The following is a 24,671-nucleotide window of genomic DNA, read 5'->3' as shown; positions in this document are numbered from 1 at the left end:
ACTCATGAAGCCAACTTAGTCCTGTCAAGGCAGTGACTGATTGTTCCTCTGCACCTACTTTAAAAGCAGCCAAGCAAGGCAGCAATGTGTCTTTAAACCTGTGCTGCAAAAAGGCATTTGTTCCCTGATTGAAAGAACAAGGAAGCAGGAAACAGACAAATATCTGTGTTTTGTTTCTCACCTGAAGATAAAATAGAAGTAGCTCCCATGTTGGCAAGAAAAATATTTGCACAGGGAGAAGGAACTGGGGACTTGTAACTTAGCACAGGCCTCTGATCAAAGCACAGCCTACTACTTGTAAAACTTCAGGGTAAAACTAGTTAAAAATAACCTGGATGGAGGCAGTAGGCATGTGACAGCAAAATGACAGGTCAAGTATATAAACGCACCACTCATAACAATACAGCCAAACAAAGACATTGCTTCTTCTTATCCCAGTCGGAGGCTTGGATCTGCTTAAAGCTCCTTTCATTGCTGACTTTAAGAATAATTTAAGCGATAGAGGGAAAGGCAGATTTGGTATCACAAGGAAAGGATAATGAAGATCTTTGTGATGAGTGGGAATGGGAGAAAGACACATTGGCAAATCTTGAGAGAGTCCTCGGTAGTGTAGAATCTAATGAACTTCTTTGCTAATTGCCCAACTGATTCCAGGTCAAGAAAATGCTGAGATTCCATCAGCCAACTCTACTGATAGCTCCCTCCTTCCTTGTATGGCCCTGAGACTTCTCAGCTCTTAAACACTGCCATTAAGAAAAAAGTTAATGAGAAATAAAGGAAGGAGTAATACGATCGTGCAGTTAAGTCCTCAGACACCGCAATTTCCAGTCTCAATGTGTCTTCTTAGTAAAGCCAGACCAATGAGAAAGAACCACAAAAGTTGTGGCCTAACTACATTTTACTGTCTATTCCTGATTATTTAGGAGCTGAGTTATCTTTATATTGCCTCAGCATGAATATATCCATTTCCCTCTCTCCTGGCACATGACAAAGAATAAAGAATATTTCATAACTGGCTAACATATCAATGAAGCCCTGGGGTTTGGTAGGTGTATCTGTGTAGAAAAGCTATGTCTGGAAAGTTGCAAATTGGGCACCACTTTTGTCAGTGCTTGTTAAAATAACAGTCAGGGGACTGTTAACTGATCTGCTAACTCCTTTCTCTGCATTAAAAAGTGTTAGTGTTTGTACCATGCCTAGTCCTGTGTCCTAGTCCAATTATTCTTTCCACAGTCTCTCTCCCGGAATGCAGGATTTATTAGTACCCAATGCAGCCCATTCTACAAAGGGTTTATCTGTTTATTATGGAAAAAAAATAATTATGTGGCTGGAAAAAACCAAACAAACACTATAAATCTTGAACTAAGGCAATCAGTCACTGTCTGAGTTCCACTGTAAAGCTCTTGGTTGTTTTCACACACTCCTGTTTTAATCAGATGTTGATCTATTGTCAGCTAACTTCCATCACCTCCACACTGCTGGAAATTCCAAACATAAATAAAAGCAATTCTGCACAAACTAAAAATCAATCAGACACCATGGCTTAATGATTAAATGAATTTTCCAGATTTCTATGCACTCACAATCCACGATCAAATACTTCTTGCTTACTTAGGCTGTAGAAAGGTGACAGACAGGACAAATGGAGGAAGAACTGGCACAGGACCAGCATGACTCCACATTGAGGAAGACCATCTAAAGCAAGGCTATTTTAAAATAACAGGTAGTTGGTGCATTTTTAGCAGGTCTCCTAAACACAGAGTCTATGGCTACATAGAAATAGATGTCAAGTTGTACCGTATTTTCTATGTCCAGCCCACCAAAGGATTTCAATGCACAGAAGATCAGTGAATGCTCCTCTCCTAATCCCAAATATCACAAAACATTTCTCCTATTCAAAAGCCAGCACAGACCATTTTCACTGCTTCTCTGTCTGGGGCATGCAGAGGTGTCACCTACCTGCCACAACTCCTGCAACATACACAAAACTGATCCTCGCAGCTCCATGCACCATTTCCAGAGGAACCCCAACCAAGAGCTGAAGGACAACATTGAGCCCAAGGTGTTCTATCCTGCAGCAAGGAAAAACAACAGTTGTCCTCTTTTCCAACTCTTCATCTCCTTTCTCTACCACTGAGACACAGATATCTTGGAAAGAAAATCAAATAGCACCTGCTTCACATAAGTAGACTAACGGTGGGAAAAACAGGGATTCCAGAAAAAATCAGACCCAGAGCTGCAATTTATCTTCCTTCCTTGCTGCTTTTATCTTTTTTGTATCTACATACATCCTTCCAGCCAAAGACCTCATACAATATTTGGTTCTTAGTCAGACATTTTTTCTTTTTTGTTTCGTTAAATGACTTGTCAAAAAAAAAAAAAAAAAAAAAGCAGCAAGATGCCAGCAGAGCCTGGAACAGAAGCCAGAAATTTGACCTGCTCTTCTCTTCACCCCTCCTAATGATTCAGCCTTTCCCTGCACACATCACACTGCCATGATGGGGAGTGGTTGTTGAGTCAAGAACAAGGTGAGCACAGAAGTTCCAAGAGAACTGCCATTTCCTGGTGCCATAATGCTGCTTTACAGTATGGGCTGTCTGACCCTCACCCTTTTCTGCTGTGCCTACATCAATGGCCAGAATGGGAAGCAGAGGGCATTTTGATCTCTGCTCAGGTGCCCAGGTATACTCACTGATGCTCTCTCTTCACTCACCCTTGTTCCCATTGCAGTCAATAGCAAAACTCCTGTTGAGCACAAAGGAAAAAGCTGGGCTGAGGGAACTCTTGCAGAAAGCCCCACTGTCACACTGTGCAGTACCACTTACAATCTGCAGGCAGAGTGTGGCAGCTCAGATATGCATATTGGGTAAAGACTCCAGTGCAGCAGATTTCCCCTCAGCTGAATCAATAGTTTCAAGGCAAGTTCTCTGTTGCTTTAATCAATACTACTTAAGAAAACTGTCCTGCCACTTTTCAAAGCTCTACACAGATATTTATGAGTGTCTTTGCCATTTGCAGGATCTTCCAGTGAGGTAACAACAGCATCAGGCCCTGAACAGGGTCCTCAACACTCTGCTAGTATCTGAGATTTACCCTGGGCTTGCAGGGCTGTGACCTCACTGAATAGTGACATCCCACTGGAGCCAAGGGTATCCTGATTTTTGTATGAAGAGTGTCCGAGCCTGCTTACAAAACAGATGGAGCTAAATGACACAGTGGTACCCTTAACACAGAATGCCAGCATCTTTTGGAGAAACAAGAGCAAAGTACCTAATGCCTTGAAAATATACATCCCATTTTATACAAGAAAAGGGTTGCTCACAGGCAGGCACTAGCAAACTTTGGTTTAAGTTATATGCGTTTCCACTGTTTTGATCTTTTTCATGTTACCATAGCAATTTCCCATATACAGCAGAGAAAAACACTGATGGTGAAATGCAGTAATGACAGAACAGTCTTATAAATGAGAATTTAAAGTTGGACTGGTGTTGGGGTTTTAGTTTAGTCTTAGTTTTTTTTCCTGTTAAAGGAATTTTCTCCCATATGCATGTTGCTAGGGGACAAATAGCTGTACTTAAGAAAGACAAAAAGGGGAGTGGGGCGGGCCTGGCTACTCCTTTTGTCTACACCTGGGTGTGGGGACAGTTCGCTCGGAGCATCCGGAGAGAGAAGCTGCAGAGAAAGGAGCTGCTGCTGCTTTCTTTTTGGCCGTTCTTTCTTCCTGCTGGAAACAACGCCGGGACCCCAAAAGCCGCTTTCCCTGCCCTGCTGGAGACCGGGCTGTGGCTGCCCTGCCCCGCTGCTGCTTCGAGTTTTTTGCTACGCTGTAGCCCTGCTCGCCCTGCCTGCCTGGGCCTCCGTGGGGTTCTCCCATCTGGATACATCTCGCCTGCCACCCGGGATTTGCGTCCGTCCCTGCCGTTTCAGCCTGCTGTTCCTGAGAGCCCGGGATCAGCTGCCCAGGCGTTTGTGAAGCTCCTTTGTTCCATCCCTTCCCGGGATCCCAGGGCACCAGAGCCGCGTGCTCCCCGAGCTCGCTCCGGAGCGCCCCCTGCAGCCGCGGGGGAACCATCGCACCTGCCCTGCTCACCGGGAGCCGCCAGCGCCCCTGCCGGCTGCGAGCAGAACTGCACCCGAGGGGAAAGGGCCCTGACAGCCGAGAAGGCTGGGACTGGGTTTGTGTTTGCTGTTACTGCCAGAGTTGTTGTTGTTTTGTTTGACTGGTTATATACATATATATATATATAGTAAAGAACTGTTATTCCTATTTCCCACATCTTTGCCTAAAGGCCCTTGATTTCAAAATATAATAACTTGGAGGGAAAAAGGGTTATATCTGCCACTTCAAGGGGGGCCTCTGCCTTCCTTAGCAGACACCTGTCTTTCAAAACCGAGACAACTGGAAAAAAGTGCGAGAAATGATACTGCAGGAAACAATCCTCTCCTGATATCTCAATAAGTTTGTTTCCATTGAATTTCTCTCCAAAGATAAATTCCCCTCCTGCACAATACACTCAGCACTGCAATTTTTCATCATAGGAAACTGCTGCATGCCACTGAGTTATTACCTTCCTCGAGCCTTTTGAAGCCACTGGGCATGGTCAGCACTCATTCTGATCCCGTATGCTCACAGAACATAGGGAATTAAATTAGGGACAACCAGCAAAGGTCAAACTGAGATCACAGAGACAAGTCAAAACATCCAAATGCCCTTTCACAGAGGGGAGAGAAGAAGTTTGGCTGGCACACAGACAACATCATGAGGCGGCACCTGACATTTCCACACAAAGCACTGGTCTTATTTTTCAAAGGACGCTTTTGTAAGAGCTCAGCAAAGTTTATCCTGGACTCTGAAGTGACTACTCTGATTCACAGCAGTTCTTAAAAGACTTCCCAGGAGCAATCCCATTCACTTCTCTTTCCCACCATGGTAAGAGCTTTGAAGGCACCACAGTCAATAACGACCCATAAAATATAATTATCCTTTGCCAGTGCTGAATGTGTCATTCTTGAAGTGACAATTTCATTGATTTATTAAAGACTTTCTCCTTCCCTGGGACCAAACAAATGGGACTGAGCATCAATGCAAGTCATTAGTTATGGCAGTGATACAAATGTGTGGGCTTCAGATATCAACGTCTGGTTTCCATGAAAACAGAAGGGCAGAATTTACAACTTTGCCTTTTCAGCCCTCAACAAAGCTCCCTCCATCAGGACCAGCACACAGCCTGTACATTTTTGGAATCTTTCTAGAGGCACAGCCAGCCAAGCCTTAGCAACTGCTGCCTTCTCAAACACCTTCCGGCTGCCACTTGCTCTTCAAAAAAAGACCGAGTGCACTAAATTAAGGAGCAGTCCACATTACCATTTAAAAGTCTCAGCTGGAAACAGCATAACAATAGACTCATGGCATTGTGTTATCCCCTCATTTGAAAATGAGAGGAGAATGATGGGCGTCCACTAAAAAATGTTATTACCTTTCCAAGATTTATCTGTTTTCCTCACAAGAAAAGAGCTTAACACAGAGAAGTTAGAAATAAAGGAACATTTAGCTTAACTCCAGATACTGCAGAAAAATCACGAGGTTTATTGTTCTAGTGAGATTCTCCATTGTTTTGAAGGCTGTGTAGCTAAAGGACTTGGAATCCATCATGACAGTCCCCTGCTCACCACCTTCCATTGTTCCACTCTGAGCCAGCCAGAGGTGAAATAAAACGGAGGGATTTTTCATCCAGTGAGTGTGAAGAATACCAGAGAACTGCCTGCTACAAAGGTGACCTGGCACAGGTTAAGAAAGCATGCCAAAAAAATTGTCCTTGTGCAGGTGTTTCTCCTCCAATGTATCCTAAAGCAATCTGTAGTTATAGAAGCGATACAGTAAACCACCACCACCATCAAAAGAAAGCCCAAATATGAATCAACTAACATTAATTAAAATCAAGTGTTTCTTCCTTTTACAAGCCCAGTTTTCCTCATATCCTCAGTGATGGAAATTTCCACTTCTCTTTTTACATAACCAGCTTCATGTCTAAGCCCAGTAGTTCCCACTTGCAGGATGAAACCTATATAAAATGGGCTCTTTGGAGGGATTGAGCATGCAGACAACAGATGTTGCCACATTCAGAAGTTTCTTCTAAAAACTTTTTCCTACTCTTCCCTTGGGTGGAGTCTGTTTTTATGCAGAGATCTGGGGCACATTTTGTGCTCCAGGGCAATTACACACCAAGAAAGTTATTCTATGGCAGGGAGGAGACATTAGCACATCTTCCATCAGAGACACGGAAAAAGGAAAAGATCAACTTGATCTTTCTGGCCTTTCATAGAAGAACATTGATGGAAATATAGGCTTTCTATTTAAGAACAAAGGATCCTTATGCGGTTTCAAACTCTACACTACTGCTAAAAGTCTTGTTGCTAACATTTTTCAGTGACAGAATTAAAGAAAATTGCAATTATCTGCCAGGAATGTGTGAACATAATGATCTGAGAAACTGCTCAGAGGGGGTAGAGTGCTTTGTACAGGGATGAACTTTCCAGTGACACTTACTCATCACCATGGCATCACAAACATCACACAATTAAGTCTATTTGAATTTTGTGAGGACTAGCACAGCTGAGAAGAACAGAGTTAGAATCCCCATGCCTTGTATATTCTTCCCAAGTCTGCTACATACCTCCCATGGGATGAAGGAGGATTAATTTTACTGTGCAGCTTCATTTTGCATGAGATGGACCACTCTCTGTCCATCTGGTCAATCGAGATTGTCAGCTCTTCAGGAACACTGGTGTTTGCACAGCGTGTACAAAATGGGAGTTTAAGCTTGACTCAGGCTTCTAGGCATTATCTCAGTCCCTACAGAAGGGACAATATTACTAAGTGATGACATGTCACAGGCACAGGGAATTTAACTGACTTTTCCAACCTCAGCTAGGAAGCCTGGCTCAAACACACCCTGTAGTTTTTAAATACCAGTCCAGCATCTTTGCAGACTTGTTTTAGCACCTGCACAGCTCCTTTAGTGGAACACTGGGCTTTGAGCTGGTTTTGGGAAGTACACAGTAAGAGGAAAGTGTGGTCCCAACACTGCTGAGGAGAAGAGCAGCATCTGTTAAGTTCCTTATGTTGCCTTGTCCCTTCAGAGAGCTGCGAAGGTTTGTGCCTCATTGCCCAACACTCCACATCTTCTTGAGATTTTTACACACAATTTATAATTGAGTTTTAAAAATTTAATTCTGAGCTGCTTCTGTCACTTCCTCTTTCTCTCTGGGGAACCTGAACTGTGGGAAATCTCCAGTCTGTAAGTACTCACCCTGCATGCATGAATATGTAGGTTAGGTACCTCCAAGCCTGGGCCCGAAGCTGGGGATGGTACAGTAATGCATTCTTCAGGTACAAGGGGTGGCTGACTTGCAGCACAAATCTGTCTAAGACCACTCCATTGTAAAGAAAAAAGGCAACCTAGAAGAGCAAAGAGATTCATTGGTTAGCAGATGCCTTTCCTCACCAAAAAGTACCTTTTAGCTCAAAATAATGGAGAAAAAGATCATATATACAAAAACTTTTCTCCCATTTTACAGCTTCACACAGCATGAATATTCCCTGTTTTGAGGCACCTGTGACACACTGATATAACTCTATATGTGGCCTTCTGTAACACACCAGCCCCTGAGTCAGAGGAACCTGCTCCCAGTCAGCACCTGACTGCTATCAGTGTCACATTATATCCTCCTCTGTACTTACTTGAGCACATTACTCAGCAAATGTGCAAAGATCTCATTTGGACAACACATGAGCAGGTCAGAATATTTAACCCAGAGGTTCTCTCATGTCCTTTTTCTCCCCCCTCAAAGAACAGAGGTAGCTGTAGAGAAATTTCTCTTCTAATTCCATTGACTTATCAGTTTCTCTAGAACTGTCCTGTTTCCATTCCTCAAAAAGTTTTTCTCTAGTTTCCCAAATTGTGTAGTCTCTTATACAAATTGTTCCAATGACAGGATCACAGTCTCCACTTATACGCACCTCAACAGGCAACCAAAATGGCCACCAGTTTTACATCTGTCCTTGTGCAGGTCTGAATGAGTCCCTCCCTAACCCTTGATTGTGTCCCAGCAGAGCCTTTGGCAGTGTGGGGAGGTTCCTAGGGAGGTCATGAGGGTACTTGCCTCTACAATAGTGATGGTGATCATGAACCAGGGCGGGGGGCAGCAGGTGTAGCTGTCGTAGTACCACTTGCGGTCAATCTCCCGTGGCAGGGTCTCATATGCCACGTGCCGGATCAGCCTCTGTGAGAGGCTCAGTCCTGTCTCCTCCAGCAGGGCCTTGCTGCACAGCCTCCTGTTCCCCTGGAGGATGGCTTGGCGGAAACTGTTCGACCTTTTGTTGCTCATCTGGGTAAAAGGGAAAGGAAAAAACCATGAGTACAAAGCAAGGCCTGGCACAATCATCAGGGAGAATAGTCCCAGTTTGGCAGCACCAGATCCAGGCAGGCAGGAGAGCCACCATCAGGCTGAGCTTTAGGAACCAAGTCTCAGGACAATCACAGGGTGACCCACTTGGAGTGCAAGGAAAACCAGTACCAGGGTCTGCCATTATGATGCCATTAAATGAGGTCAGCGCAGAACTCTGGCAAGGCAGAGCAGAGGCTGCTGATGCACCTGGCTGACTCTATGGCCCATTCTCCAGCCTTCCATGCACTGTCTTCACCATTGGTTATCACAACCCATATTCCTGTGTCCTCCTTCCCTCTGCTCCCCCTGCTCTACCACACTTCCCTGCACTCTTGGGGCAGAAAATTTCTCGAATGTAGCAGCAGGAACTTTCACAGCACATATAACCCTTGTGGCAAGAACTAGCTCTGGGCAAAGAAAATTATAACTTTGTGTAAAACAAAACTGCCTGAGCAACAGCAACAAACAACACATTAATCAGCTGTACAGGCTGTCTTAGCTCCTGTAAGCTTGCAAGTCTTTACAAGACTTCTGTTTATAAGTTATCCTCAGAGGGGGCAGCTTCTGAGGTGGCACAGGCTTACAGCTAATTTCTATGTGCATTATCACCATACATGCATAGATTTATCTGTCTATCTTTTTGAGCATACACTTTCCCAGTTCGGATGCATAATTAAAGCAATTGCATTTGCAAATTAGGCAGATGGAATTTTATGCTCAGCCTGCTGGGGGCGGCGGAACAAACCAGGTCTGAAAGAGCCTGTTCCAAGATTTGGATAATTTTTAATTAGCCCCGGTGTCAAACAAACCTGCAGCATTAGAGCCACTGTCTGTACTGGCTGAATCTTTGGCAGAAAGCTCCAAAGACTCACTGTGTACACAGGCTGCTGCAGGGGGACCCTCTACTGTAACAGGCAGCAAAGCAAACATGACAACCTGGTCCTTCTTCTGAGAGAACTGCTAACTGCTCTCAAACCACCAGCACCTCCAGCCTCTCAGAACCAAACAAGAGATGACACTCAGCAGTGTTGGCTTCCAGTTGGTTTCAGCTGGTATCCCAAAGCCAGCAAAGCCCAGAGCTTGTGCTCTCAATGCCCAGGCAGTCAGGGAATCGCTCGAAGCTGGACCAAGCTGCTTAAACACAGTAATCACTGCAGGGAGCCACCTCCTGTTAATCACTGCAGGAGGGCAAGGGGCCATCTGAGGTGATGGCACTGCAACCCACTCTGCCCGTCCCTCCTTAGCCTTCATTTGCAGCCTGTCCCTCCAACACAGAGGAGCATTGACAGGCATTCAATGTTCTTATATTTTTTTTAAACTGGGGAAAAATTTGTTGCTGTTGTTGTTCTCTGTGAGTTGTTTTAGTGAGAAGATGTTTTACCCTAACAACTCTCTCCATTTTTGTACTTCTCCTTTGGTCACTCTTTCCTTCGTTCATCCAGAAAACACTTGTAAAAGAACATTTCTGGAAAAAAAAGCAGAAAAGACAAAGAAGAAAAAAAAATGTCCACCAAGTCTCTCTCTCAGTCTTCTCAAGTCTATCATCCAAAAGCCTGTATCTAAAACTAGGGAAGATGAGGGGAAAACAATTGTTGGTGGTCCTCTGTTGCATTAAGAAAGCCTGCTCATATTGAAAGACATTATTTTCGTAGAGAAACATCCAACAGGTACAAGGCTTTCCTTAGCATGTGTGAAATGCCTTTTGGTAGGTAAGAGATGTACCTCTGTTTCAAAGATACTTTTAGCCACCTAATGACCTCACTGTGCCCACAGAAGAAACCTTCACCTCAGGTTAGTTCAGAGCAGCCTTTTGGATATGTTCTGCACATGCTCCCTTGTAGAGGGATTCCTTCTGGAACAGGGGCATACGATACCCCAGGACAGTCTGGGCAACTCAGGGCTGCTAGGGAAGAACCCCTGAAGGGGCCTCAGGCTGCAGGCTTGAAAGACACCTGGCAGCAGGCAGCCTTGAAATCCTTGGCAAAGTTATACACTGGTCGGCTCCCCCGCTGCTTAGAGGCTGTCCTGTGGGAATAGGGCGTGAATCTTTGTAAAGTAGATACAAGTTGGTGTAAGTAAACAATAAAGCAGAGCACGATGCTCAAATCATATTGGTGTTCGTATCATGACTCTGGCCAGCTCCCCTGCGCTCGGAAACCCTGCCCCCCGCTAAACTCCCTCACATTCATTCTGTTCTCTCTCGCTTTGCCCCTCTTATGGACAAGAATAATTTCACACTGAATCTACAAACTTGCCTGAAGATACCAGACAGTTGACTGGAGCTGCTGATCTGCTTATTACAATTACAGTGATATATGGGATTTCCTGCCTACCACAAAACGGTCAGTGCTTTTCCCTGCTGCAGCACTTCAGTGGAAAATACAATAACTTCCAGAGTCAAGGAAAATCATCACTGCAGTTCAGCATCAAGAAGTGCTCACCACCCTCAGCAGATGATCACCTCATCATTGCAGATACTGCTGAGGGAGATGGGCAGGAAACTCCAAAGGCTGCTAATGTCCATGGTTAGGCTCATAACAAAGATATCCTTGCATCATGTTGAGCAGAGGATCCTAACGGAGGCACCCCTGAACTCGTCTGTTACTGTTTAGTATGACACAAGGGACTGGCTCAGTCACCTGAACTCAGCACAGCCCCATCAGTCCAGTGTCCTCTCTGCAATAATGCTTGTGCTGCCCATGGAGCCCAGACAACAGCCAGGGCACTGCAAATTCATCACCATGGTGTTTCTGAAGGTGTTCCTCAACATACTAAAAACAAAACAAGAAAGGTCTTCTTAGATTTAAGAGCAAAATATTGCAGGATCACTGTAAATCACACCTCAGATGACTAAAGCCTCCACTGGCTCTCCTTAGGAGGTGGGAAACTGGACTTCTGTTCAGCAGAAGCTCTGCCTTCCTTCTTCCAGACAGGAAAATAAATCACAGGACCTTTCACACCCCACACAGAAGCTAACATGGAAGGGACATGAAAATATTTGCCAGACCTTCTTTGGAGCAAAGGATATGGAAAGAAGGTCCAGGTTCCCTCTACATGACGCAGTCTTGGCGTGGTTTTACACCCCAATGAGGCAGGGACGCAGTGTCAGGAGTGTACCAGATGTGCTGAAAAGCCCCCACAATCCAACAAGATGTGCGTAAGTGGATGTACTGAGCCCTTGATAAAATCAGGCCTCTCAGGAAGGAGACATCCTGTTGGTCCCCACCTGCACTCATTGCCCATGGCACCAAGGAGGAGATGATCTCCAAAGAGACAGCACAGCTGTCTGCCAGGGCTCAAGCAAACACAGTAGTCCTGGTCCTACTTACACAGCCCCACAGGCCTTTGAATCAAGCTAGGAGGAGATGGGCATGAGGAGAGACAGAGGATTAAGTCACTATTGCTGCTCTCACCCATTCTTGACGAGAAGTCTATTTTGTTCCTCAGACTGACTTTGGAAGACTCAAATCATCCCAAACAGTCTCACATATGGTCAGAATTTGCTGACTTTATTTTGGAATTACATAATATTGGTATTTATGAGCCAAGTATTTAATCATCAGCTGAAAGAACACTAGGTCCATTGTTGGCCTGCACATTACTATGGCTTCAGAAGCCCAGGGCAGCCCATCCCACTTCTCTTCATGCAATCGATCTGGGACTTCTTTAGTGAGTGTGATATTAAAGCTGCAAGCAGATGGGTACAGCAAACAGTATGTGGAGAGAAAAGGTAGCAGGGGGAACAACACATTCCCTTAGTCCTTCATGCCTGCAAAATGTTATTATGCAAAGAGAAAGAAATTTCCCTCGCAAAACAGCCAAGCTGAACTGACTGGTACCCAGATGCTGCCACCTGTGCCCTTTGGTATTACCATCCCGAAACAAACCAAAGCTTAGTGTTAGAGCTCCTCTAAAAGGCTGGGTTTGATACCTCTGTGCAAAAGGAAAACTTTTTCCTACTTAAATCTGAACCTGTCTTCAACACTGAAAACGTCAACATTTAGGATGAGTCCTTACTGTCTAGTGTAGGACAGTGACAAACTTTGATGAAGTACAAAGCCCTGCTTTTGTTTAGCATACATGGCACTCTAAAATTACTCTAGGATAATCTGCAACTCGCAAAGGAAGTTGTCCATTCCCACCAGCAGACCAGTTCCTCTGTGTTCCTTGGATATCTGTACTACTGTAACTATCTCAGATAATCAATAGACAAATCATGTCATATTTCCCCCATCTCCAATTTCAGAGCTTGTGTGGGGCACAGTACCCTTTTTATGGTTTTATTCAGTCTCACTCAGAAGGTTTTGAAAAACATGGATTTCTGCCCATTATGTATTGGCATCTTTGAAACTGGTCTTGAGCTATTTTTAAACACATACAGCTCTGTGACAGGCAATGCATTCACCTCCCCAACTCTGATCCTCCAAGACACAGAACACTAAATCAGAACTTAGCACAAGCTTTTTAAAAGCCTCTGCCAGCTCCAGTTTTATAACCCACTTTACTTACAAATGCAACCTCTTCAATCAATTTTGCTTTCAAGATTCCCATTTATTTCTTTCCCTCTGCCCACACTTCTACAAAATGCTAATGTGGGTAGAGACAGCTTTTCCAAAAATGTATATCTCAGCATCAAGTTCATCTGTCACAGATGCTCACATCCTCTAAGCCAACCTGATAGCACTTTCCCGAACAGAATCAAGGGGAAAAAACCCCAGATACCAACATTCTGATTTGGTCTGACCAAGCAGTGGTTTACTCTGTGGATTCAAAGAAAGAGACAGGAGAGACAAAATAAATTATCCCTGCTCAAGGTTTTTCCCGATTCCTATTAAATGTGCCAGGCTTAGGCCTTCCAGCACTTCCAGTAGAAAAGGTAAACCACTTTTCAAATTTCAAGGTTACTTGAAAGAACATTGCTTGCAGGACAAGACTAACATCGTGGTTCCAATAATACTGTGTCAAAACACAGTGAGTTGGAAACTGCAAACCCTCTATACCTGCTCCATTTCCCATTGATGCTGGGAAGGATTCCACCAATGAAATGAATCCAGATCCAATTTTGTGAAACAATTTTTTTAAAAAAAATCTTTATAACATTTCTTACTCATGTGTGTATTTTAGATATGCACACAACCATTTAAATTGATATTGCACTCCTCAAGTTTCAACTGTATGTGACGGAAAACAGTTCAGGTTAGGGATGGCTATTTCTATGGTAAGTTCCACTTTATTTGGCATAATGATTATTTGACAGACTAGTTCATTTGGAAGAAAGTTCTCTCTTCTGCTGCTACTTGCAACCAATATCTAATAGATTTAGGTTTCATCATCCTTGAATAGAGAGCATCTTAATGTATCTTTCTATACTGCATTACAAAGTCCTACAAGTCTAGGCAAGTGTTAAAACTAGACTGAGATACATTGTTTTTCTACATTTTTTCTTTAGCATGAGACATACAGTAAGTTCCTATAGTCTGATGAAGCTGTAAAACACAAGTCAAACCCTCCACTGAACCAGCTCATTTCTCACTTATAACATTCCAGGATCCACTTTGGACTTTTTGTTTTTGTTTGTGGACTGTAACACGATCCCAAAGTATTTTATCCCTTCAGCCAGTCCTGCTCTTTCTTCCAACACCAATGAGATCCCCTGCCCAGGACAGAAGAGCTGGCATCTAAATCTTAACCTTTGTGTATCTACAGCATCCAGTGGCACAGACACACTGTAAGACTCTGGGTAGGCACTTCATCTCCTTCACCCTCCGTATTTTATCTTATTTTTAAGACTCCAGCAATATTTTGACACAGTTAACTGCTCTTTTGAACATCCTGCTCAACAGCACATAGCACAAGACACCTTCCACTAACACTTAATCATGTTCCAGCCTCTTGCATGAAGTAAGAAACTCCTGCAAAGATCTGCCTCTCACCTTCTCTGGTGGCCAGCAGAACTGTGGATCTGGCACTCTCGAGGAGGAAGAGCAGAGGCTGCAGATTTCTCAGCCTGCCTCTCCAGTTTTATTTCTTTACTTGAAGAGGTAGGATTTACAGCCTGGCAAGTCAGAGAGGGAATCACAAAAATTAAAGGAAATCCTTCTCTGAAGGGTAATGTGTGCTGGCACCAGAAATGTTTGGATTAGGGTGACCAGATTATTGTCACATAGTGCTTCAAAAATATGTGTTTTTTGTTGAAAATGAGATAGAATTAGCCTGTTCCTAGAAGCCAGCAAGGCCAGGGAGAGCAAAGCAGGTGGTGATTCTTGATCTGGAAAACAAAGGATGTGCATTTAATTAGCTAATTATTGAGATGCTACATCAGCTTCAAGTTACTACAAAGCTACAGCTAAACATTTCTGTTGGAAGCAGCAGTGTTTTGTTTTTCCCAAGTCACATGAACTCTGTCTTAGAGCTTACTACTTACTGCAAGCTCTACTATAGCTCACAGGGTATTATGTGAAGTAATCCAGGACTGCCAACAGCAACTGCTGTTCAGCAAGAATTCCAGCAAATAACATCTCAAGTGTAATTACCTCCTGGCTTGTCTCTTCTCTAAAAGTAGCAAAGTTAGTTAAACATCTTGGTTCATTATCTCCTCCTGTGGCCCATGCTGTTCATAGGCAGAATTTTCACTTTGCATCTCTTTTCACAATGCTGCAAAGCAACCAGACAGCAGATGCTCGAGATGTCTCCACTTGTACAGGAAACACTTTTGTTACTCTGCACTGTCTCAGACACAGCATAAGAAACCCCATCTGAAACTGCTTTCTGCTGTTATTACAAACCACAGTGCAGAAACAGAAATGGATATGATTGCAGCATTGTGTTTTACAACTACATGAGCTGAATTTCATACACACAGAGGAGAAGTAATTCCCAATGAGTTGCCTATCTGATTTTTTTTGTGTCTTTTCTGTTTGCAGATCACACCAGGAGTTTTCATCTTCCCTGAACTTATTCATTTCTCAATTTATTTCTTGAGTGATTTCTGGGGTCTATTCTCATATTTTAAAACTTCCAACTTCATAAATTTAAGTTGCTTTGCTGAGTTGAGAACAGACACATGTATGGATGTCATTATTAAGGTGAGAAGTCCTCTAATTACATTTTTGATGTATCTAGAAGTTCACAAAACATTTTGGACATCAGACGATAACACAGCTTTGCTCAATAGCAGTCCTTTAGCTGGGGATCACAGTGTTTGAGAGAGCAGGCAGAGTTCTTGGTGCTCATAATGATGCTGGAGAAAGGGAAAATCATACATACAGAGAGCCATGCTTGTACAGTCTCTGGTATAGTGAAAGGTCAGCCTTTCCATCACGACACCCAGCACCATCATTTTTGGCAGCAGGTCAATTCTTGCTAAGCTACTGAAACAGACAAATTAACCTGAGCTTAAAGCAGAGAGGGCTAATGATCATCAAGCACAAACATGCACTTAAACACCACCACACAGAGGATTGACAGCTATGAAGTGAAGGAACTCCGTAATTTCACAGTGATTCTGTGTCAACTGTGCTGTTTCTTTCCATCAGGAAGTTCAAAAGTAAGTTCAAAAGGCAGAGAAAAGAGAAGGAGCCCTAAAAAAAGCTTGGATGTTGGAAATCAATAGAAATTAGAGGAGAAGGGAGAAGAGAGATGTCATTTTTAAGTAGTTTAATGTTCTGGCATTTGCATTGCCTATTGATTAGAAAGTGCAAAAAATGCAGACAAGGATAGAGGGGCTGATAACAGGAAAATCAATGGCTTCTTTATAGGAGTCATTCCATAGTAGTGAAGGAAATTTGCTGTTCTGCAGAAATCACACCAGCTGGGAGTGAGCTGGCACGATCTCCTATTCCCAAAGGAGGAGAATGTCCAAGCATTTCACCTCCCACCTACCTCTCATTAGCTTGTGCTGCTCCTGAGCCCTGTGGAGCGAGGAGAGAGGAAAAAGCCCAGTTCTATTCCTAGGCCTGTTGTCAATGTGTTAGCTGGCCCTAGGCCATCATTTCTGTAAAAGAAATTCGATGATACCTCTTCCTGCTACCTAAGTGTTGCGCAGCCCAATTAGTGAATGCTTGCATGGTACTTTGAATATCCCCAACTGTGGAACCAGCAGCTGTTACTATAAATACTCTGCTGAGCACTGAGGACCACACTGTTACACTGGAGCTGAGGAAAACCTCATACTGTGTGATCTGTTTAAGAGCTGCTGTATTTATTTTACTGTGTACTTCGACATAGGCAAGGGGCTAACAAGACAGCCTGGTTAGATACAGCAGGTTTCTGTCATTCCATCAAAGTAACTTCACCTTGACACTGTCCACAGCCTGATGGAGGCCAGCATCAGGGTCCTTGACAGCTGGGCCATATTATCATACTTTTCTGATTAATGTGAAAACAGGACATATGGAAGACACTTTCTTTCTAAACCAAGGACACATGCATGAGTGACCATAACAAACGAAGGGATCAAATACCTACATTGTCTGCAGAACACACAGAGATGCAAATTACTATACTCTGCATCAAGGATACATCCAGCTTTCAGAGAAACCTCAGAGATGTCACCAACTTCCATTGCTCTTTGACTTTGTCACCCTGGCTTATTATTATTAATATTGCACTAAATCTGATGGGATTCAGGCATTCAATAACAGAGCAAGAACAAGGCAAAGCCCCTGAATGGCCAGTGTCCAAGATACCTTGCAAACAACATTTGTAAGCTATCCTGGGCATCTGACAACACGTCTACAACTGTGCTGACTCAACAAACTGCCTTGACAAGAAACTGAGTGATCCCTTCACTAATTGACTCATTAGTAGAGATAGAGAGGCATCCAGATCATGACTCATGCACTCTGAGACACCTCACCTGGGATAAAATGAACATGACCTAGAAACACTTTATCCCTGTTGCTGTTGATGCCTACAGCAGTGCAGTATGACGCCACCCAGCACGTCAACACAACATTATCTGTATATTTTTGTCTGGAAGTGGTGCAATCTCTAGATAAAACAGGAGACATTCAGACTGACATACCTCTGCTTGCAAACAAATGGCTCATTATAGCAGCTAGCAACTGATACTGAGAGCAAAAACATCTAAACTAGCAGCAGCCATTGCTTCATGATCTTTTTACAGCTCCCACAGTTCCTTCCCATGCAAATTTGTTTCCCTGGAAAAGTCAGAAGCAATTTGACTCTTGCTGAAGCATTCAGTCACCATTGAGTGCTTCAGCAAGTCCATGCAGAATGTGATGTGGCAAACACTGGTGTTAATAGAGGGAGGGAAAGAGAGAGAGACACTGTCCATCAGCAGCCCATAAGCACAGCCAAGGACTGACAGGCCCTGCCAGCCAGAGCACTCACCAGGTTGACGAAATCCTGGTAGCAGATCCTCCCCTCAGAGTTGCTGTCTGCCAGGGCTAGCAGGACCTCCAGCTTGTGGGGATCCAGCTCCGAGCTGTGTCTCTGGAGAAGGGAGCGAAACTTCTCAGTGCTGATGTAGCCAGTGTTGTCAGGATCGAACTGGGATAGGAGGGGAAAGTGCCACAATTAACAATTCCATGTTACACACAACTCTGTTCTCCTATGCATTCATCACCCGCTGCACACCCACAGGGACCCAGGGGCTGCTCTAGGCTTTGGTGACACTGCCCTGCAATCACCCAGGGGCTGGAAAGCACCCTGCTGCAGAGTGGGGTGAGTCCAGGCACCATCATCCACACCACCATCCCGTCTCCACCCAAGCTTCAGCTATGTCAGCTCCCTTCACCTTCCTTCCCTCTGCATCATCATTTCCCTTGTCTATTTTTTATGTCTCTTTCTATCTGGAACATCAAGTAAACCAGTGATGCAGTTTGTGAGATAAAATGCACTGAAAACAGCTTTACTTCTCTATTTCCTAACACAATTGCACCACAGGAGTATGCCATCCCTCCTCAAGCCCTTTCTGTGCTCAGTGTTTCTGACAGTCACCTTTCCAGATCACCTCTACATATGCCTTCACTATGGTAAGTGCTTTCACTGCTGAAGAGCTATTTTAAGACACTTGGGAAAGAAAATCTTTGGACAGGAAGCAAAGCAGATGAACACCATGTCAAACTAAAAGTGACAAGGCAGCCACATACCATTTTGAGAATGTAAACCAGAGTCATTAGAAGGAAAGTCCCAGATGAGACATGGAGTGAATCCCACTCTGACCAAAAACATCACTGTTTTCCCTCAGCCTAAGTGGCTAATCTCCTAAAAATGCCACTGATGAAAAGAGACACCTTTACAAAGCTGTCCAAACTTATGACTGATCCAGTGGCCTCTAGGGCACTCTGTGAGGGGCTGCCAGCTCACAGGGCACAGCCCCAGCCCTGACAAAGCCTGTGCTGGCACCATGCCGAGCATGTTTCTTATGTGCTTGGAAAACTAGTGGCTGCAAGCTGCCAGACCAGCCTGCACTAGCCTTGGTGCAGTCTGATCTCTACCAGTTCTCTGTTGCTGGGAGATTTTGCCTTTGATTTCCCAAACTTGGCTGTGAGAATCCTGGTGCTTGCTGGCCTCCTTTTGTAGATAATGATATCAAGCTTGTTGGCTGGATTGAATGGCTGTCAGGGGGCAGGCTGGTCAGGAGGGAGTCTTTTCATGGAAACATTTGGGACATAATAGGGCCTTGGCAGAGCCAAAAAGGTCCTGACAATCCTCGGTCTTTCCTAATGGAGAACAAAAGTTGAACAGGCGCCTGGCCTTCTATCAGACATGGTGGAGTAAAGGCTGCCTTGGCAAGGGAGGAGGTGGGAAGGAGGATGTGGCAGAGGATGCAGCCTGCCAGCAGCAGGGCTAGCATGGCTCTGCAGTGAGCAGAACAGCTGTAAAACAGATCAGCCTCAGGCATGGGCAGCTTGTTTGGAGGCTGCAGTGCCCATGTGCGAGGATCTGGCTCCATCTCCTTCTGGCCCGAGCACCTTTGTACCACTGCTCTGCTCTCCCCAGCTGCTTGACTGAGGAGGAGCTGCCTAACCTGAGGAGGGGAGGACACAGCTCCTTGCTGGAGTAGGGCTGTCTGCCTTTTGTCAAAGCAGCAGCCTCTCTGTGAGGAAGCTGCTGGGGCAAGTGGATTACACAAAACAAGATAAACCAAGTGACCTGTGGACAGTCAGAGCTGGGCACTCTCTCCCATTCTCTGCCAAAGGTTGTCCTGCCCTTGTGAGGTGGCCTGGATGTACCTCCCTGACAGCTGGCACTCAGAGCCAAAGGTGGATTTCATCAGCTGTTTAGTGCTAAACAAAAGCTTAATATTAATCCCTGGAGAAGCTTAGCTCCCCTACTCTGGCCCACTCTGATGCTTTGAGTTAACAGATCAAACTCTAAAACCAACCCCAAACGTCAGGGTTTCTGCACTTGGGCCCAACTCTGATGAGTTTTGGCTCTTGCTGTGACTCTCAGGCCAGCCTGTTTGTGGTACCCAGTCCCAGACATATACCCAGGAAACGAAGTATTATTAGCACAGTACCTGAGATGACCTTTCTCAAGGGGAATTTGTAGGCGCTGGGAGATGAGTCATTCAGTGAATGAATCTAAGATCTACAACCCCATAGATACTGCTCTGTTCATCCCTGTTTCCCAAGAACATTTGACCTAAACAACATCGTACTTAACTGCACCATTTTAACTGTATCTTGATATTTAAAATGTCAGAACCTAGCTTGTCTAAGACAAAACTATTTACTCCTTGAAGGCTTAAGTACCTCCCTACTTTGAGGGCCAGGGTCAGCACCCAAAGTGTGGGACTCTCCCCACGCTATGTGCTCACTGTTTGACTTTGTAGGAAAGACTAAGGGCTGCAGCCACATGGGACATGAGTATTCCTTCAAAGGGCAGATGAGTTACAGAACTGAAGCACACAGGCCCCCAGAGCACAGAAGAGCTGATGAGATCACAACCCACTTTTCCCAGACTTTGTTCTGCTTTAAAGCCTTTCAAAAAGAAGCATTTTATAACCAAGAACAGAAATTACACAACAGCTTCAGAGCTTCAGACCAGCCCACAAGGACACACTAATGACTTCAGACTCACTGGTGCTAGAGCTGATACATCCTGTCACTCAGGATGCTGCTATCAGTGGTTGCTGGCTTCCAAAGGCACAGCTGAAGCTATATCTGTCTGGTGGCTACAAGGGAATCCACTCCAAGGATACTTCTTTCTCACACCAACAGGCACCAGCATTCCTCCTTCAGCTCACAGTCTTGCTGCTTGCTCCACAAAAATCAAAGCAGTGGCAGAAGGTAGCTGGTGTTTTCTGTAGTGTAATTGGGCTAGGGAATCTCTTCTCCTTCATGTTATTATATATAATTATTTTTTGGCACTATGTTAATGATACTAATTCGAAATAAGTTTGAAGTAAAACAGTGGATTTGAACAACATGAGAGTAAGAGATAAACAATGAACAACTGACATCTGAACTAAAATACCTCAGAGCAGGGTCAGAGCACAGTTTCCACAACCTGGAGCAGAATGTTTTACTGTCAACCCCAGCTGTAAAGAAGTCCTCTTATTTATGTTTAGACAATTTTTAATTGTATAACAATTCTATATAAATAGCATATAAAAATCTCATCTGTCGCCACTCAAAATCTACACAATACTTCAAACACTGTTTCTGCTATCCACAAAAATCAAGTGGTTGAGCAGGTCCTGCATATCCTGTGTCCTACACACGGCAAAACATAAAATCACAGAATGTGCTGAGTTAGAATGGACCCATCAGGATCATCAAGTCTGGCTCCTGGCCCTATGCAGGACAGCCCAAGAATCCCACCATGTGCCTGAGAGCGTTGTCCAAATGCCTCTTGAACTCAAGACAGGCTCGGTGCTGTGACCACTGCCCTGGGGAGCCTGCTTCAGTGCACAACCACCCCTTGATATCCAAACTAAACCTGCCCTGACTCAGCCCTAGCCGTTTCCTTGAGTCCTATCACTGGTCATAAGATCAGTACCTGCCCCTTCACTGCCCCTCATGAGGATGTTGAAGACCACAGTGAGGTCTCTCCTCATTCTCTTCTTCTCCAGGCCAAACAAACCAAGTGACCTCAGCCACTCCTCACACAGCTTCCCCTCAAGACCCTGCATCATCCTTGTGGCCTCCTTTGGACACTCTCTAATAGCTTCATGTCTTTTTTATAACGTGATGCCCAAAACTGCACACAGCACTCCAGGTGACACTGCACCAGTGCAAAAACATGTGACAGCAGACTCAAAACACTCAGGTCCATCAATTATAAAAGAGGCAACTGACCTTTGCTAGCTGCTTCATGCATTTATCCATGACGATCTCCTTCAGGGCCAATTGTCCCACAAGCCCAGCCGAGCACCAGGGTCTCACCCGAGGACAGACAGCAGGGCTGTCTCACCCTGGAGGCAGCAGCAGGGCCGTGCTGGGCCTGACTCCAGCCCCACTGGGAGCAAAGCTCCCACAGCACAGGTGCCTTCCCTCAGCACAGTTCCTTCTGCCTGACCACACACTTGGGCAGACAAGTGATCAGGGATGAGGAAGCCGTTTGCCCCCCCTCATCCCCCCAGACAACAGGACACTAATGGCTATTTCATGCAAGGTTTTCTCTGCATTTCAATGACAATCACCCTTAACTCCCTTGATCCTCAACCAGGCTCTTAACCAAAAATGTAAATATGTTAATGACCGTAGCAGCCATCTGACCCAGGATCTTAATTCCCTGGCCCAAAACAAGCTGTTTTTCTCCTGTTTCTTCTTTATATTGGAGGAGACACACCACAAACTAAAGGTCCCACAGCAAAACTACAAGACAAAAATAAGGTGAGGGGGCCTCATAAACTGTGATGAAAATAGAAATTCACTTGAGGAAAGAAAATGAAATCTCTAATTGTTCCTCTTCTTTAATTAAAGACACATCAGCCACGGCTGAGTGAGCAAGTAGGGTGGAGGCTGGTGCTGCAGACAGACAATGGGTATCTTGGGAAAACTCAGACATTTCACAGAGTGCAGCCAGCTGCTCCTCTCCCCATGGCAAACAGCCCTCAGGGGCATCAGAGCAGCTGGAGAGTCAACAGCTGAACTGGGTACAACAGGAGGATCCTTGGCTGGCTTTGGGATTGCAGGAACAGAGTTAGCTACCACCCATAGTTTCCTTGTTGAAGGGCTTTGTCTTTGCATCACCCAAGCCACAAGTTGTCTTTCCAGCGGGCAAGGTTCCAAGCAACTTCATCTAATTTGGAAATTGGCCTTGAGTTGGACCAGTTCCTTAAAATCTAAATCATTCTAAGGTTGGGTGCTGGAGAGACTGGCCTGGTAGTATCAGGCCTCCTGGCACTGACCCCAGCTCTGCTCCAGACTAGGAGATTCTAGAAAGAAATTGCTCTAAGCTTTAGCTTCTCCTCCCTATTATATAGAAATGACAACTCCTAATTCATTTCCCACCAGAAAGGAGCTCTCAATAGTTGGCCTGTCTCTTATTTAAATGTAGGCCCTTTTCCACTGGAAAGGGGGAGTGAATTGCATGCAACATCTTTTCATCACCAAGGATTTCAGAAACCACTCTGAGCTTTGCTGGATGGAACTCAGACTGTTAGGTGGCATAGCCTCTGCAATCTAGGGATGCATAATGATCCTGCTCTCTCTTCCAAAGGTGAGAGGTGAAACCCTGAGAGAAGAAACCCTGATCCAGCAGAGAGGAAGGCCAGTCAGAGGTAAATGCATATCCCTCCACCTTGAAATACAGCTTCCCAGCATTTAAAGTCACCTCATCTGAGTTGCCTGAACGCATGTGGTAAAACATTAGTGCTGGCTCCAGTGACGCACACGTGCCTCCCCTGTAAATAATGAATTTACTCACTGTTGCAATAAGAAGTGACGCAGATTCCCCAGACAGGTGCAAAGGAGAGCCACTTTATTGCAAAAACCCAGCTTTTTAAAGCAGTTAGCTGGTTATCAGTTTACATAGTTTTAAGGCATAACAAACATAATTCAACCAATGAACATACACCATGATGTGGGCACGTGGCAGTCACGCAGCATGTTTTTCTACCCCTAATTCAGCTGAGTCTCTTTCCCACAGTCCTTTTCTACTTAACCAAATGTAGCAGGTTGAGTTCGAAACCAGGCAGAAACACCAATTAAATGGAGTGGTTTTGGTTCAAAATATTCATTACTTACTTATTTTCTTTCTGTGAGATAAGAATTAGGAGAAAAGCAAAGCAGGCACAAACCTTAAACAGTTGCAGTACAATGAAAGAGTTTTATTACTAATAGAATTAAAAGTAAAGAGAAAATAACAAAACAAAATTAAAGCAAATCCCCTCCCCCCTCCAGCACTTCTCTTTTACCCAGCTCACACAAGGGATAACAGAACATGGGATGTTAGTCAGTGTTCCAGTTCTTGAAAAGTCTCTCTCTTATGCTTAAGGAAAAAAGGGTTTTCCTTCAGTTGCACGTGGTTCCCAAACTGCCACTAACAGCAGACCCGCCCGGAAACAATCAATCTGCTGTGTGTAGAACATCTCTCCCATGAAAAATCTCACAGTTCCTTCACACTACAAAACATGGGCCATCACATGGGGTTATTCATCTTTTTAAGGATAAGTTATTTTGGCCTGCACACAAAGGCTTTTCTTCGCCACAAGTCTCTAACAGCCTCTTACTACTTCTATATAGCCTGGCATAGGCATTCTTCACAATCTTCACAGGCACACGAAGATACTCCATCCCCCCATGTTCTTCAAATGGATTAAAGAGACAAACAGTTTGTGGTATTACAGTTTCTTACCACGGCATGCAAGAAGGTTTTTAAGCTGCGCGCCAGAATCGCGGCACCGCCCTCTTTTCTCCCGTCGCCATGCTCAGCTCCGTCCCACGTGACTCACTTCTCTTTCTCTCTGACTCTGAAGCCGCCATGTTGAAGGTGTTCTTGTTCAGGCTTTACGGTGGGGAAAGCCTCGCTCCCTTTGTGCTGCTGGCTGGTGTCCTCTTCAGTTCGAAGTGCTGGCTGCAGACAGGAGGCTCTGCCGGCTCCCGCTGGCTCCGCATGGAGAGGAGAGGGACCCGCCTGTCCCCAGAAGCCACACTGGATGGGTTTAGCTGTGAGCAGTCCATGGCTGGGTTTAGCTGCCTGCGGCTCTGGGACAGTCCCCCCAGCGACCCAGGGTCCGTGCCGCAGTGTTTGGAAAGGGGGAAAGGGGCAGTGGCCCCGGCCCGGCCCGGCGGGGCCGGGAGGCT

General features: G+C 44.9%; 1 protein-coding gene across 3 annotated transcripts in view; it reads right to left on the bottom strand.

Annotated features, from left to right (window-relative positions):
• The window catches only part of RHBDL3 (rhomboid like 3), a 72,544-nt gene that overhangs the window by 8,500 nt on the left and 39,373 nt on the right, over nt 1–24,671 (bottom strand). For all 3 annotated transcript variants that reach the window (XM_039562333.1, XM_039562334.1, XM_039562335.1), the window contains 4 exons: nt 17,803–17,961; nt 8,164–8,388; nt 7,311–7,459; nt 1,960–2,072 (listed from right to left, as the gene is read on the bottom strand). In XM_039562333.1, the coding sequence (XP_039418267.1) occupies nt 1,960–2,072; nt 7,311–7,459; nt 8,164–8,388; nt 17,803–17,961 (646 nt within the window). The remainder of the gene's footprint in view (nt 1–1,959; nt 2,073–7,310; nt 7,460–8,163; nt 8,389–17,802; nt 17,962–24,671) is intronic.

The sequence above is a fragment of the Corvus cornix genome, chromosome 18 (assembly GCF_000738735.6).
Source record: "Corvus cornix cornix isolate S_Up_H32 chromosome 18, ASM73873v5, whole genome shotgun sequence".
NCBI lineage: Eukaryota > Metazoa > Chordata > Aves > Passeriformes > Corvidae > Corvus > Corvus cornix.
This window is presented reverse-complemented; position numbering and strand designations above follow the sequence as displayed.